Here is a 14,046-nt window from a genome sequence, read left to right on the forward strand (position 1 = left end):
TGGCGTTTTGGAGCAGCAGAGAAGCTGCTGAGATTAGTGTTAACGTGGGGCCACTACTGCACCGGTGTAGAATGGCTCTTTATCCTCGCAATCTTGTCAGCGCTGAGCGTTGACATAATGAGGATCAGGAATGTGACGTAGCCGTGGCGGCCCTGTGATCACACTCCGGCACGCACTGTAAACTACAGCTGTGAACTCTGAATGAATTGACACAGTGCTCTGTGTTGTGCACAAGTGGTCATGGCAGCTTATTTTCCAAACTATTAACAATACCAGATTATTGTGAGACATGTAGTACAATTCCATGTCCCCATCCCCAGAGCAGCTCAGAGGTAGATTGGATTGCCTGGGGTCTTTTATTAACGGTCCCTCTTATTAAAACCTCACTGTTGTCTTTGTGTGGCCAAGCAGTGGACAACCAGCTGGAAATCATGAAAGACTACTTTATGTCATGCCCCTGGCCTTTTTAAAATGGCAGCTGAAGCCAAGGGTTTTTAGTGTCATTCCTAAATGTTACTAGAGCACATTTGGACACTTTCAGGTCGACCGCACTAACCCCCTCTTTCCTGTGCCGCAGCCGCGAGGTCCGACATCAGCAACCTGCTGGCCGAGAGGTTCCGCATCTTCCGGGCGGAGAAGACGTACAGTGTGAACGCTGGAAAGTGGTACTTCGAGTTCGAGGTGGTGACAGCGGGAGAGATGAGGGTTGGCTGGGCCCGGCCCGGCTGCTTGCCTGACCAGGAGCTGGGGTCCGACGAGCAAGCCTTTGTTTTCGACGGCTTCAAGGTGAGCGGAGGGTGGTCAAACTCGTTTGGGGAGGATAAAACGCCCACGCTGGCATGCCAGGCTTAGCGCATGTGCTGTTTCGGCCTTTACATTGTTATGTAAAGCACCCGGAAGATTGTTAGCTAAAAACCTGGTCTGTGCCAAGGGTCTGAACATGAAAGAGATGTGCAGGGCTGGAAATAACCGTGCAGTCTGAGCAATACCTGCTGATCCTTTATTAAGTCCCTCTTTTGGCAAGTTCCCGAAAAAATACAGAGGATGTTGTAAAAAGATTTAACAGGGATCAGCATTGTCCTGCGGTGTTTCTGCTGTAATCCTGGTGAAGGTTCTGAAATACCTCAGAGGGCAGCTCTCCTCTACTCGGAATGAATCATGTTGCCAAGGACCGATCTATGAGGAGTGCTTGTGAGGAAGGCTCCAAAAAAAGGACTGCAGGAGAGGAAAAAGTGCTGATTTCCACTGATTTTCACCGATTTGCACTGATTCACCTTCTTCATTCCATCTATATAATTGTGATGGACTCCACTTTCTGTCATTCAGAGATGTGTAATGTGTGTGAGTGGATTGTGTAAGTGGGGTGAAAAGGTGGGGTTCCTGCAAGGGTGTGGCGCTTCAGTGACAGTGACATGGGGTGGGTGCTCTGGGCTTCCAGGCGCAGCGCTGGCACCAGGGGAACGAGCACTTCGGCCGGTCCTGGCAGCCAGGCGACGTGGTGGGCTGCATGGTGGACATGAACGAGCACACCATGATGTTCACTCTCAACGGAGAGGTGCTGCTCGACGACTCGGGGTCTGAGCTGGCCTTCAAGGACTTCGAGGTGTGGGAAGGTTAGTGCCGACCCCTCTCTCAGCTGCTTCTGTGTTTACCGTTTGAATGTCCATTTTTGCTACACCATTCTCGCATTAATTAGCCAGCAGCTAAATGACAAGACAGCAGTTTTTCATCTCACTGATGAGCCTGTTGTTTTGAAAGTAACTTAAGGAATTCATCAGGAGTACACTGCCAATGTGCCTAATGAGCCGACCGTATGAGTGAATGAATTGCCACCTGTGTTTACCTAATGATCATAAGAAGACTAGCGTGCTCTTAAGAGTCGGCTTGCTGATGGAGCAAAACAGGGATCACAGCCCCTCTGCTTTGGAAAAACAGATGCTTCAGTGTGACTGTGGAGTGTGTTTACAGGTGCTAAACACATCACTGTCGACAAATTAATACATACGTTTGGAATAAATTCATGAGTCTATTAAAACTGCAGTGTGCATCTCACCGCAGGTGACACGTAGTGATGATTGTTTGAAGATGAGCTTCTTTAGCTCCACACCACAACATTTTTACTTTGATGCCACCTACTGGTTGTAGTGGACACTGCTGACTGCCTGGAAAGATTGGAGCTGGTGGCTGAAGTTGTCACACGATCACTCAGACGTCTCCACCTTGCAAATGTCAGCAGTGAACTTGAACTAGATGGGGTTCTGTGCTTAAAAAAGCCTGGTGCGCGTCTGTTTTTGGGTCTCTTTCGGCCGTCCGCGGGACAGTCCTTCCTCCTCATGCCCGCGCTGTCTCTCCCCCAGGATTCATTCCCGTCTGCAGCCTGGGCATCAGTCAGGTGGGCCGGATGAACTTCGGGAAGGACGTCAGCACCCTCAAGTACTTCACGATCTGCGGCCTGCAGGAAGGGTACGAGCCCTTCGCTGTCAACATGAACCGCGACCTGACCATGTGGCTGAGCAAGAGGCTGCCCCAGTTTATCCCCGTCCCGCACAACCACGAGCACATCGAGGTGAGCTCCCCCCTGCCAAAACTCTGCCCAAATGTGTCTCTGTCTATTTAAAGCTCAGACACCTCTCCCACCCCCACTGTTGGGGCATAACCCTCCCTCTCCCTGCTTTGTTATTACCATATTATTATTTGTTAATTAATTATTATTATCTGTGAGGGTATAACACTGGGAATGCACTCCAGGGCAGAGAAGTCTATTTGTGTTTTCAGATTGTGTTGAGATCCTCACATTCTAAAATAAAACTGTTCCGACAACCAGCTCAGGTTAACATTGCTCAGGAATACCATAGCAATGGCCCCACAAATCTTCAAGTCCTGTTCCCTGATCGCACTGCCACACTGTTCCTAATGGCCACCAATTGTGACATCAGACCTTGATACTCACCACCATATTGTCCCTCATATACACCCTCTTTCTCTGAAATACAGCAATTAAAGCTATATTTACTACATTTTTAGTTTTTAAGCAAGCACTTTGTGTACCAAGCGTCTGCTACCGCTAACAGTGATGCGGCTGTTTTTGCTGCACCCCTCCCCGAAAACAGGTTACGAGAATCGACGGGACCATCGACAGCTCACCCTGCCTGAAGGTCACACACAGGTCATTTGGCTCTCAGAACAGCAACACCGACATCGTGTTCTACCGCCTGAGCATGCCTGTCGAGTGCGCTGAGGGCTTCTCCAAGTCCCCGGGGGGCACCCTGCCGTCCAACGGCAGCTTCTTCTCGCCGAAGAAGGAGCTGGAGGACTTTGAGACTGTCTCGGACTTCGAGGTCCTCATGAAGACGGCTCATGGGCACTTGGGGTCCAACGGGCCGGAGAAGGACAAAGATGAATTCAACAACCACAAGGACTACAACCAAGAGAAACCCTCCAAGCTCAAGCAAAGGTTTGTGTCACTTGCTCTCATCCTCCTCCTTCCTGGGAATTGGAAGTAGATTGTACTGTTTGGCTGGCTAGGGAGACAATTATGTCCCCTTCATTAAAGGCACTGAATGGGGTTCTGTGAGAATATAACACTCTGTGGAAACATTTGTTTGAACCGACAAAACCTTGGAAGCGCTACTGGCTTACTGTGTTCTTGATACATCCTGCTACAAATTTCCTTGGGGCTCAGTTTTAAATATTTTACCAGAAGGCACTCATTAGACATATGGCAGATTGCAAATGGTAATTGTAAAGTGAAATTATTATAAATAATTATCATTTTTAAGAACAGCCCCAGATGCTTGTTAGGTGGTTCATAGTGATTCCCCCATTGTGATGTCATCACATGATGTCCCCATGCAAACCCATGGAATGACAAGTAAAAGGGCGGTTTTTACTGAAGGTCATGTGACCTGCAGCAGCGTCGCTCTGTTTCTAGGTTCATGCTGAAGAGGACCAAGCCGGACTTCAACACCAGCCACTCGTCTGCTCGCCTGTCAGAGGAGGTGCTGGCTGATGAGAGGGACGACTACGAGTACCTGATGCAGACCTCCACGGTATGGCTCCCAGTGTGATTGGACAGGGAAGGTTCATGAAGCCCGCTATGGACCAATCAAATGGACTCTCACTAGCAAAACATTAGGACTGTGACTGTTTTTTTTACTTCTTTATTAGTTTGTATCTAAACTTTGTACTTAAAGTAAACTTCTTTACTGAAGGGGCCACCAGCTTTACTGTACTTCTACCAGGTCACTCAAATAATATCGTTGAAAACATCCCACCATAAGCTATGTGGGCCAGTAATGGATGCTTTGCACTGACAGTTATTTTAATTTGTGTCTGAATTTCGTACTTCAAACAGGTCTCTACACCACAGATACCACTAACTTTAACTCTCCAGCAGGTCACTCGAGTCATATGATTGAAACCATCCCACCATCTGTGGGCTAAATTTGCAGTGTAAGAACCCATTAAAGCACTTAAGCACAAATGCATTAAATGTGTCAGTTTAGAGTTTGATTTTAGAGTTTAGATATAACATTTTATATGAGTAGCTACAACATTACCAGTGTTTCTTCACTCTATCTTACAATTTATTAGGGCTTTTTCCACAGTGTACTGTGAAGCCACAAATCACCATTGGTCGGCTACCTTATAGACATGAAGAATCCTCTCGCTGTCTTTCATCAATGTTGATAGTTATCTGTTCTACCTTTGCCCCAGTACTATTACTCGGTGAGGATCTTCCCTGGTCAGGAGCCCTCTAGTGTGTGGGTGGGTTGGGTGACCTCCGATTTCCACCAGTATGACACGGCCTTCGAGCTGGACAAGGTCCGCACGGTGACCGTCACGCTGGGGGACGAGAAGGGCAAGGTCCATGAGAGGTGAGCCGGAACTGTGGTGCTGCCCGTGTTGGCAAATTCATAAATCCCTATTGATCCCCCTGCAGCACATCACAACAACATTATTATACATGTCCCGGTCTGTTTATAACATGCAGAACATAAATGGATTGTTAAGAGGGAATCATGGGAACTGTAGTTAAATAAATCAGGGGGAGCTGACGGCATTACAGTACATTCAGTACAGCTTTTTAAGGACAAATAGAACATAACAGGATTTACTGGAAGAATCATGGGAGTAGTAGTTGAATATATCAGGGGGAGCTGACTGAACATTACTGCACAGCCTCCAGCCTGTTGATGGCATGCAGAACATGAAGCAATTGATAAGAGGGCAGCGTAGGTATTGTAGTTGAATATATCAGTGGTGGCTAATTACTATTTAAGTCAGGAAGATGCCAGCGGGACTGAAACTGCGACCCCATGCGTGACTTTCCCACTTCACCCCCTGTCCCAACGGCAGCATCAAGCGCAGCAACTGCTACATGGTGTGGGCAGGAGAGAGCACCAGCCCGGGCCAAGGCCGAAACAACAACGGCCTGGAGATTGGCTGTCTGGTGGACACTGCCAACGGGCTGCTGACCTTCACTGCCAATGGGAAGGAGCTCAGCACGTACTACCAGGTGAAAGAAGAGCACTGTCCCTGTCCTATTGGTCATGAGAAACCCTGGCTTTACTGTACTCCTCCATTTGGGGCCCTGGTTATAGCATATTCCTCATATGCAGAGCCATGGTTGATTGTGTACTCCTTATGAGGAGCCTGTTTATAGCCTACATGATTATGCAGTATGGTGTAGTGATCAGGAGCAGGGCTCATAACTGAGAGGCTCCTCATTTGATTCCTTGCTGGGGCACTGCTGTTGTGCCCTTGGACAAGGTACTTAACCCACAATGGCCTCAGTAATGTATCCAGCTCTATAAATGGATAAAATTGTAGCCCACATGTATGTATGTCACTCTAGATAAAAGCGTCTGCTAAATGACAATAATGTAATGTCATGTCATGAGGAGCTCTGGTTATATTGTACTCCTCCTGATGAGCCCTGGTTAAATTATACTCCTTATGAGGAGCTCTGGCTGTAGCTTGAGGTTTCTAATGCAGCCACATGGGGTTTAATGGATGACGCCTAGAGGAGGAACAACTGTAAGAGCCATCAAGTCTCAGTTTAGGCACTAAGCCATCAACTTAGGTAATGCCATCAAGTTAGGCAATGCGGATTCACACTGTGAAATCAGTCACTTGGAGTCAGCCAGGAGTTGATGTTGTCATCGTCACCCATATGAAATCTGATTTGTGTTTCCCTTGTCTCTGTGCCACATTGCTTCAGCTGGCAGCATATTTATAGCCGTGCCACCTGTGTTTTCTGCGTTTCACCAGGTCGAGCCCAGCACCAAGCTGTTCCCCGCTGTGTTCGCTCAGGCCACCAGCCCCAACGTGTTTCAGTTCGAACTGGGACGCATAAAGGTAATCGTGCCGCCGTGACAAAGGACCTGCCGCAAATAGAGCCAGGAACGTGCCATGCCTCTGTCTCTGGGGCTCTGACTGGCCTGGCTTACTTCTGCGTACATCTGCATGGTCACAAGCCGCTTAGTTCGAACCACTTACAGCGCCGCTCCCCCCCTCCAGCTGTTCTTGAGTTTTTCACCGGGGCTCTCTGGAGCGGTCAGCTGCAAGAACAGCTGAGCATTGAGTGGCACTCTGCTGCTTTAGTTCTGTCTCTTTCTACACCCTTCCTGCTGCAGTGTTAATTTAGGTCTCTGCTGCGGGCTGAGGGTATAATCAACTCTGACTACAAAGTGAATGTAGTGAATGATTTTTACTGAATTACTAGAATATTAGTAATTGCTTTTTTAATTCTAGGACCTCTTTTTTTACCTGGGCTTTTTTCTTAACAGTGCGGATAATAAGAGGGTCTAACCCAGGGGGTCAAAAGTCATTTTTCCAGAATCCAGCTCTAATGGAGTTTTACTTATTGTTACTGTACCTCTAAGTATTGTAATAGTAGTTATTATAAATGATGAGGAAAAGGCAGTAAGATGCTAGCCTGCGAGGTTCTCAGTCTAGCCCCTGGCTGTGTGTGTTTGTCAGAACGTCATGCCCCTGTCGGCGGGGCTGTTCAAAAGCGAGCGGAAGAACCCCATGCCTCAGTGCCCGCCCCGGCTGCACGTCCAGTGCCTGACACCGGTGCTGTGGAGCCGCGTGCCCAACCACTTCCCCAAGGTGGAGACGTCCCGCGTGAACGAACGCCACGGCTGGGTGGTGCAGTGCTGCGAGCCCCTGCAGTTCATGTCCCTGCACATCCCGGAGGAGAACAGGTCAGGCCTCACGGGAAGCCCGTCCACTGCTTCAAAAAGCGCTTTCCCTCCCTGTAAATATCCAGCTATTATAAATGGATAACATAAAATTGTAACCAATGTACGTCCCTCTGGAGAAGAGAATCTGCTGCTAAATGACAATAATGTAACATAATGTAATATAGCACTAGGATGTAGCCTATGAGTTAATCCACAGTGTAACTGTAGAATTACAATGAATGTCGTTATGACGCTCATGTCAATGTGTTGCACTTATGAGTTATTATGCACAAGCAAGCCTTTTAATCACAACATGAGAGTGTAGCTCCATGTGTAAACCTCAACTCAAGCCATACTCTGTGCTCCCCCCCACCCTCCAGGTCCGTGGACATCCTGGAGCTGACCGAGCAGAAGGACCTGCTGAAGTTCCACTACCACACCCTGCGGCTCTACTCGGCCGTGTGCGCGCTGGGCAACAACCGGGTGGCGCACGCCCTCTGCAGCCACGTGGATGAGGCCCAGCTGCTCTACGCCATCGAGAACAAGTACATGCCGGGCCTGCTGCGGACGGGCTACTACGACCTGCTCATCGACATCCACCTGAGCACCTACGCCACCGCCCGCCTCATGATGAACAACGAGTACATTGTGCCCATGACGGAGGAGACCAAGAGCATCACGCTCTTCCCGGACGAGAAGAAGAAACACGGGCTCCCGGGCATCGGCCTCAGCACCTCTCTCCGTCCCAGGATGCACTTCTCCTCGCCCAGCTTCGTCAGCGTCAGCGGCGACTTCTTCCAGTACAGCCCCGAGTTTCCGCTGGAGATCCTGAAGACCAAGACCATCGAGATGCTGACGGAGGCCGTGCGGGAGGGCAGCCTGCACGTGCGCGACCCGATAGGGGGCAGCACCGAGTTCCTCTTCGTGCCGCTCATCAAGCTCTTCTACACGCTGCTCATCATGGGCGTCTTCCACAACGGCGACCTCAAGAACATCCTGCAGCTCATCGAGCCCAGCGTCTTCTCCGAGGACTCGGGCCACGAGGGTGTCGGCACGCCCGATGGCGACGGCTTCAAGGGCGAGTTCCGGATAGAGGGAGCAGGGGGAGAGGACAGCAGGAGGGCGGGAAACGTCCCCAAAGAGGGCCTGCTCCAGATGAAGCTCCCGGAGCCGGTCAAGCTGCAAGTGAGACACAAAGTCACCCAGTCGTTTCCTTTATATTTGTCCTAAACCTGGTACAAAAAGATGTGTCAGTCACTGTTTACGTCAGGTTCCCTGCCCATCTACCCTTTTAGACAGGATGTGAGGGGGCACACCCACCTCTTCTCGTCTCTGCATAGGCGTCAGAGCTTGTCCTGTTATGTAGCATGTAAATATTAGCACTCCCTGACATTCTTCCCCTCACAGTACAAAGCAATACATTTTATCTCCTCTGATCGACTTCACTATGTGACAGAACCGTTGTACCCTCCTCGAAGCACCTCTGTCCTAATTGGACAGCTGATTGAAAACTGGTGATTTGTAGTGTTCAAGGAACATTAGAAGACGGTCACATACTATGGTTTGTTCACGTCTAACATTTAACTCTAACAAGAGTTACAAGAGTTTTTTTACATCTCAGTACCCTCGGTGAGGGTGATAGTTTAATTATAGCTGATGATGATGGATTTGGTTTTAATAGGCTGTCCGTGTCTTGGGGCCCGGGGCTACGGGAAGCGTTTAAACTGGCAGGGTCTCAGGTGGATTTAGCATGGCGCTAACTAGTCTGATTGCAGCCTGAATTACAGCATAAGCACCCTTGTGGTGTCTATCAAATTCCCTTGTATCTTTAGGCCTCGTAATCGCCCTCCAGTCTGAGCGCCGCCTCTTGTCTCCTCCCCCGCACAGATGTGCCACCTGCTCCAGTACCTGTGCGACTGCCAGGTGAGGCACCGGATCGAGGCGGTGGTGGCCTTCTCCGATGACTTTGTGGCCAACCTCCAGGAGAACCAGCGCTTCCGCTACAACGAGGTGATGCAGGCCCTCAACATGTCCGCCGCCCTAACCGCCAAGAAGACCAAAGAGTTTCGATCGCCGCCTCAGGAGCAGGTCTGTTTTCTCTTTGCCGTCTTCCGGCAGTGCAGTTCGGAAGATGGTTTACCCTTGAGTACTTGAGTGGCTACCCATGCCTCACTACAGTGTCACCCGCCTTTCCCAACAGATCAACATGCTGCTGAACTTTAAGGATGAAAAGCAGGACTGCCCGTGCCCAGACAACATCAGAGAACAGCTGCTGGACTTCCACGAGGACTTAATGGCCCACTGTGGTAGACACCCTCGTTCATCACATACTTGTTATCTATTGTTTCTTTAACCTGAGCGCTGTATTCAAATAGTTGCAACTTTAAATCAGCTACTCCTTTTTGCAAGTTTTGGAGGGTATTATCTTTTAAGCACAGTTATGCAACAGCCAATTTAAAGTCAGAAAGCTAGCCATTTGAGTAAAGCTGGAGACCCGGTAGACTAATCGCTTTACAGTTTCCACATTTTGACTTTTGCTCCTTTATCCCTTAATTGCCTGCAAGTTACTTTGATGCAGTGTTGGCTGGCCTCCCTGTTACTTGATTATGTGTGTAATGCCAATGTATGTCTGGTACAGCGTTGCATATCTTGTCCTTGCGCTGTGCGCCTTGGTAATTGTTTGGCACTCCGTCTGCAGGGATCGAGATGGATGATGACAAGGCAAATGAGGCGGATGGGGATTTCACCATCCGAGGCCGCCTCCTGTTGCTGGTGGAGAAAGTGGCCTACTTGAAGAAGAAGATGGTGGACTTGCCAAAGAAAAAAAAATCAAAGAAGCCCAGTAAGCAGCCCTGACGGTTCTCAGTTATGAGCACACCCGGGTCCCCATCATTATGGATGCTCCATCTCACGGCAGGGCCTTGGCATCCATTCCCCTTCATTCTTCCTCCCTCGGCTCTTCCTCTTCCTCCTCTCAACCTTCACCCATCGTCCTTCTCAGTCAGCCTGCAAGAACATTTCTAGTTCATGTGTATTTCTTTTCTCTGTAATGTCTGCCTTTTCAAATTTCAAATTTCAAATTTCAAATTTTCAAAATTTCAGTATATTGAGAAATTTGCTGTTCAATGCAAAAATATATTGCAATTACAATTAAAATATATTGAGGAAAATCATAAGTATATTACAATATAGGAATAGCGCTAATTTATATATTTTAAGTATACTGTATTTATTTAGCTAAAAATATATTCACTAAAATACAATCAATCCATCAAATACATATAAATTCTCAATATATCATTTTTTGTAAGGGTTACTTGCACACTGTAATTCATTTAATAACTGTAATAGTAACACTGAAAATAGTAATGTGTTTTATTTGTAGAATGTGTTTTCTGAATCTTAAGGAATCTACACAATATACAATAGTGTATGTTAAAAACACAGACAGCAATTAAAGAAAATAGCAATGCAATAGCACATTTAGTACAAAATCAAAATCAAGAGGTAATGAACAAAACAGTAATGAAGTAGTCGGGTGGCAGTGCAGTGGTAATGAGCAGGGCTCAAAGGGTTGCTGGTTCCATTGCCGGCTGGGGTGCTGCCATCATACCCTTGAGATGCTTAACCCACAGTTGGCTTCAGTAAATATCCAGCTGTATGAATGGATAAAACTATGTAACCTCTGTAAGTCGCTCTGGATAAGAGCATCTGGTAAATGACAGTAATGCAATGAAGCAATGAAGTAATGGAGTTCATTGTTATTCTGTTTATGTGTGGGTTCCCCACTGACTGTGGCTCCTTCCTCTCCTCCCAGGCACTCTGCAGCAGCTGATCTCGGAGACCATGGTCCGCTGGGCCCAGGAGTCCGTGATCGAGGACCCGGAGCTGGTGCGGGCCATGTTCGTGCTCCTGCACCGGCAGTATGATGGCATCGGGGGCCAGGTGCGCGCCCTGCCCAAGACCTACACCATCAACGCGGTGTCGGTGGAGGACACCATCAACCTGCTGGCGTCGCTGGGCCAGATCCGCTCCCTGCTGAGCGTGCGCATGGGCCGCGAGGAGGAGAAGCTGATGATCCGGGGCCTGGGGTGAGGACGGGGCACGGTTCCTGAGCTGAACACACACCGCTCACGCTCCCGACTCAGGCTCTTGCCCCGCAGCTCCCAAGCTTTCACGTGTAACCTGTAATCTTGCCAAACACACGTTCATGTGTTACATTACATTCATTTAGCAGACACTCTTTTCCAGAGCGACTTCCAGCACAATGGGGCATAAGTGTATTCATTCAGGTTGAGTGAGCAACAGTGTCAGACCAGGATAACAACACTCCCAGACCAGTGAGAGTGAGCGTAATACAATTCAAGCCCTACTACAACTTGTGCAACCTGATTAGGTAATGGAGGCCAAGTATACTACATCAGTCACTAGAACACAGAATCCAAGATACATTGTGATACTACATGTAAAATAAACATCAAATATTAGAAGTAGCAGGTGTTAATGGGTGGGGATTGAGGTGGATTGAGGTAGATATAAAACATGAAGTTTGACTGTGAAAGGAAGTTTTTTAACTTGTATTTCAAAAAAACAGTATAGTCAGCACAGTGTTTGATTAGTGTAATAGTCTGTAGATAGGATATAACACTTATCTTGCTACTTCCCTCCACCCATCTCAAAACTGATCAGTAGGTCCTGACTCACAGTTTGGAAACTGATCCCCTAAAGCACTAATCCTGTCAGTTTAGGGAATACTAGCCCCATTTGCTCCTGCTATTTGTCCTGAAAACCACCATGCTGTCCCAATAAAGCTGCCCTCATTACCTGTAGTAAATACACAAAACCCGCTCTCATGAAGACTGTGCCCTAACTCTGATTCATGGTTCAAACTTATGTGCAGCAAATAGTTGTTGATTACTTGGGCCAGCGTCATTAACACAATATATACTGTGGCTATGGTTATAATAATCTACATGCTTTGAAAAAATTGATACAAAGTACAAGTACAAGATGTACAGGTACAAAATGAATATACCTGAATATGTTTTGTTGATCAATCTATCTGGCAGGTTATCCTTAAGTGGAGTCATATGTTAAAAATTCCTTTTCATCAAACCTAGGAAACACTAATATGTGCTAGCATGTTCAGCACCAGCAGATTGAGCTCAGCACAGTTCAGAGACAGCCCTGTAAAAGTCTTCACACTCCATCTTGTGCTTTCTGTTCCTGCGCAGAGACATCATGAACAACAAAGTTTTCTACCAGCACCCAAACTTGATGAGGGCGCTGGGTATGCATGAGACTGTCATGGAGGTGATGGTGAATGTGCTGGGAGGAGGAGAGTCCAAGGTAAGCAGCTACCCAAATCTCACCTGTGGACACTAGTGTCTTAATCTTTTTAAATGTCATTGTTTTGGACTGAGTAGCTGTCATGCTACAGGTAATGAATTTTTAAATGTACAGTATCTTGTTGCTTAATGTGCAGTACCAGTAAAAAGTTTGGACACACCCACTCATAGAGGGGTTTTTCTTTATTTTTACTATTTTCCACACTTTAGAATAATAGTAAAGACATCAAAACTATGAAATAACACAAATGGAATTAGTCCAAATGTCCAAAAAAGTGTTAAACAAGTCAATACTATCTTATATTTTATATTCCTCAAAGTAGCCAGAAATATTTCTTTAAATGTTTTTTTTCTTGGAAAGAAATTCATACATAGACAGTAGCCTCACTGTTTATATATGTCTCACAAACAAATTTCAAGCATTTAAACATAAGCCTTTAAATGCATGTTTCCCATTATCTTAATCGAGTTTGTCCAAACTTTACACTTGTACTGTACTTTATGATTTTGCTTAATGTACTTAATGTTGCTTGTTGAATTTCTATGCATTTGTCTCATTGATTTGTCTCTCCTTTTCTGATGATCTGAACTGAATGTAATGTAATGTGACCAGTAATAGTGTCGACTCTTTTGTTACTTTCGTCAAGGAAATCACATTTCCTAAGATGGTGGCCAACTGCTGTCGTTTTCTTTGCTACTTCTGTCGAATCAGTAGACAAAACCAAAAAGCCATGTTCGACCATCTCAGTTACTTGCTGGAAAACAGCAGTGTTGGACTCGGTAAGGCTGATCTCTGATTTTTTAAAAGTTAAAAACTGTAATGTTACGATAAGCACCACAGAATGCTTTAGTATGCACTACTTATTCTAATACTAGCGCTGTATGCTGGGTATTGATATGCATTGTCTCTCACCTCATCATTGAGTACTTCTGTTCATGCCAGACTTTCAGACTTATAATTAAATGTACTTACCTCGTTTACCAGTATATAGGTGATCGTAATCGATTCCCCTTTATCTTGCCAGAGGCATTCATTGCAGTAATAGTGGCCTTATTACAGAGTAGTGGTCTTAATCATTTATCCCAATGACAGATAGGCAAGCCAAATTTCTCCAAGTACTTCTACGGTGACATACTTATGGAGTTGTTATACGATGCGTTTATCCTGCTTACCAGCCTATGCTGTGAATCAGGTGTTTGACATACATATTCCCTTCTTGTCTTCAGATGTAATTATTCCAAAGTAAAGACCTTTAGACTAGTTAGCTGCTATCCAGCGCATCTGGGCAGGCTGCCGTCCCCATGTCCCTGTCACCGGTGTTCCCCATGCCGCAGTCCCTGCCCTGATTTTTTGGCTGTTTTGCTGCACTCTTTTTTCCCCAGCGTCCCCTTCCATGCGGGGTTCCACTCCCCTAGATGTGGCTGCTGCCTCTGTGATGGATAACAATGAGCTGGCGTTGGCCCTCCGGGAGCCGGACCTGGAGAAAGTAAGAAAGGAGAAACTTTCT

General features: G+C 46.9%; 1 protein-coding gene across 1 annotated transcript in view; it reads left to right on the top strand.

Annotated features, from left to right (window-relative positions):
* Positions 1-14,046, top strand: part of ryr2a (ryanodine receptor 2a (cardiac)) — a 167,242-nt gene that overhangs the window by 105,036 nt on the left and 48,160 nt on the right. Inside the window, exons 27-43 of the mRNA XM_036525633.1 lie at positions 578-786; positions 1,439-1,613; positions 2,358-2,566; positions 3,111-3,454; positions 3,932-4,049; positions 4,717-4,877; positions 5,359-5,518; positions 6,274-6,360; positions 6,985-7,211; positions 7,571-8,375; positions 9,078-9,278; positions 9,391-9,496; positions 9,889-10,032; positions 11,008-11,281; positions 12,425-12,539; positions 13,186-13,318; positions 13,922-14,025. Coding sequence (XP_036381526.1) covers positions 578-786; positions 1,439-1,613; positions 2,358-2,566; positions 3,111-3,454; positions 3,932-4,049; positions 4,717-4,877; positions 5,359-5,518; positions 6,274-6,360; positions 6,985-7,211; positions 7,571-8,375; positions 9,078-9,278; positions 9,391-9,496; positions 9,889-10,032; positions 11,008-11,281; positions 12,425-12,539; positions 13,186-13,318; positions 13,922-14,025 — 3,572 coding nt within the window. The remainder of the gene's footprint in view (positions 1-577; positions 787-1,438; positions 1,614-2,357; positions 2,567-3,110; positions 3,455-3,931; positions 4,050-4,716; positions 4,878-5,358; positions 5,519-6,273; positions 6,361-6,984; positions 7,212-7,570; positions 8,376-9,077; positions 9,279-9,390; positions 9,497-9,888; positions 10,033-11,007; positions 11,282-12,424; positions 12,540-13,185; positions 13,319-13,921; positions 14,026-14,046) is intronic.

This window comes from Megalops cyprinoides, chromosome 1 (genome assembly GCF_013368585.1).
Source record: "Megalops cyprinoides isolate fMegCyp1 chromosome 1, fMegCyp1.pri, whole genome shotgun sequence".
Classification (NCBI taxonomy): Eukaryota; Metazoa; Chordata; class Actinopteri; order Elopiformes; family Megalopidae; genus Megalops; species Megalops cyprinoides.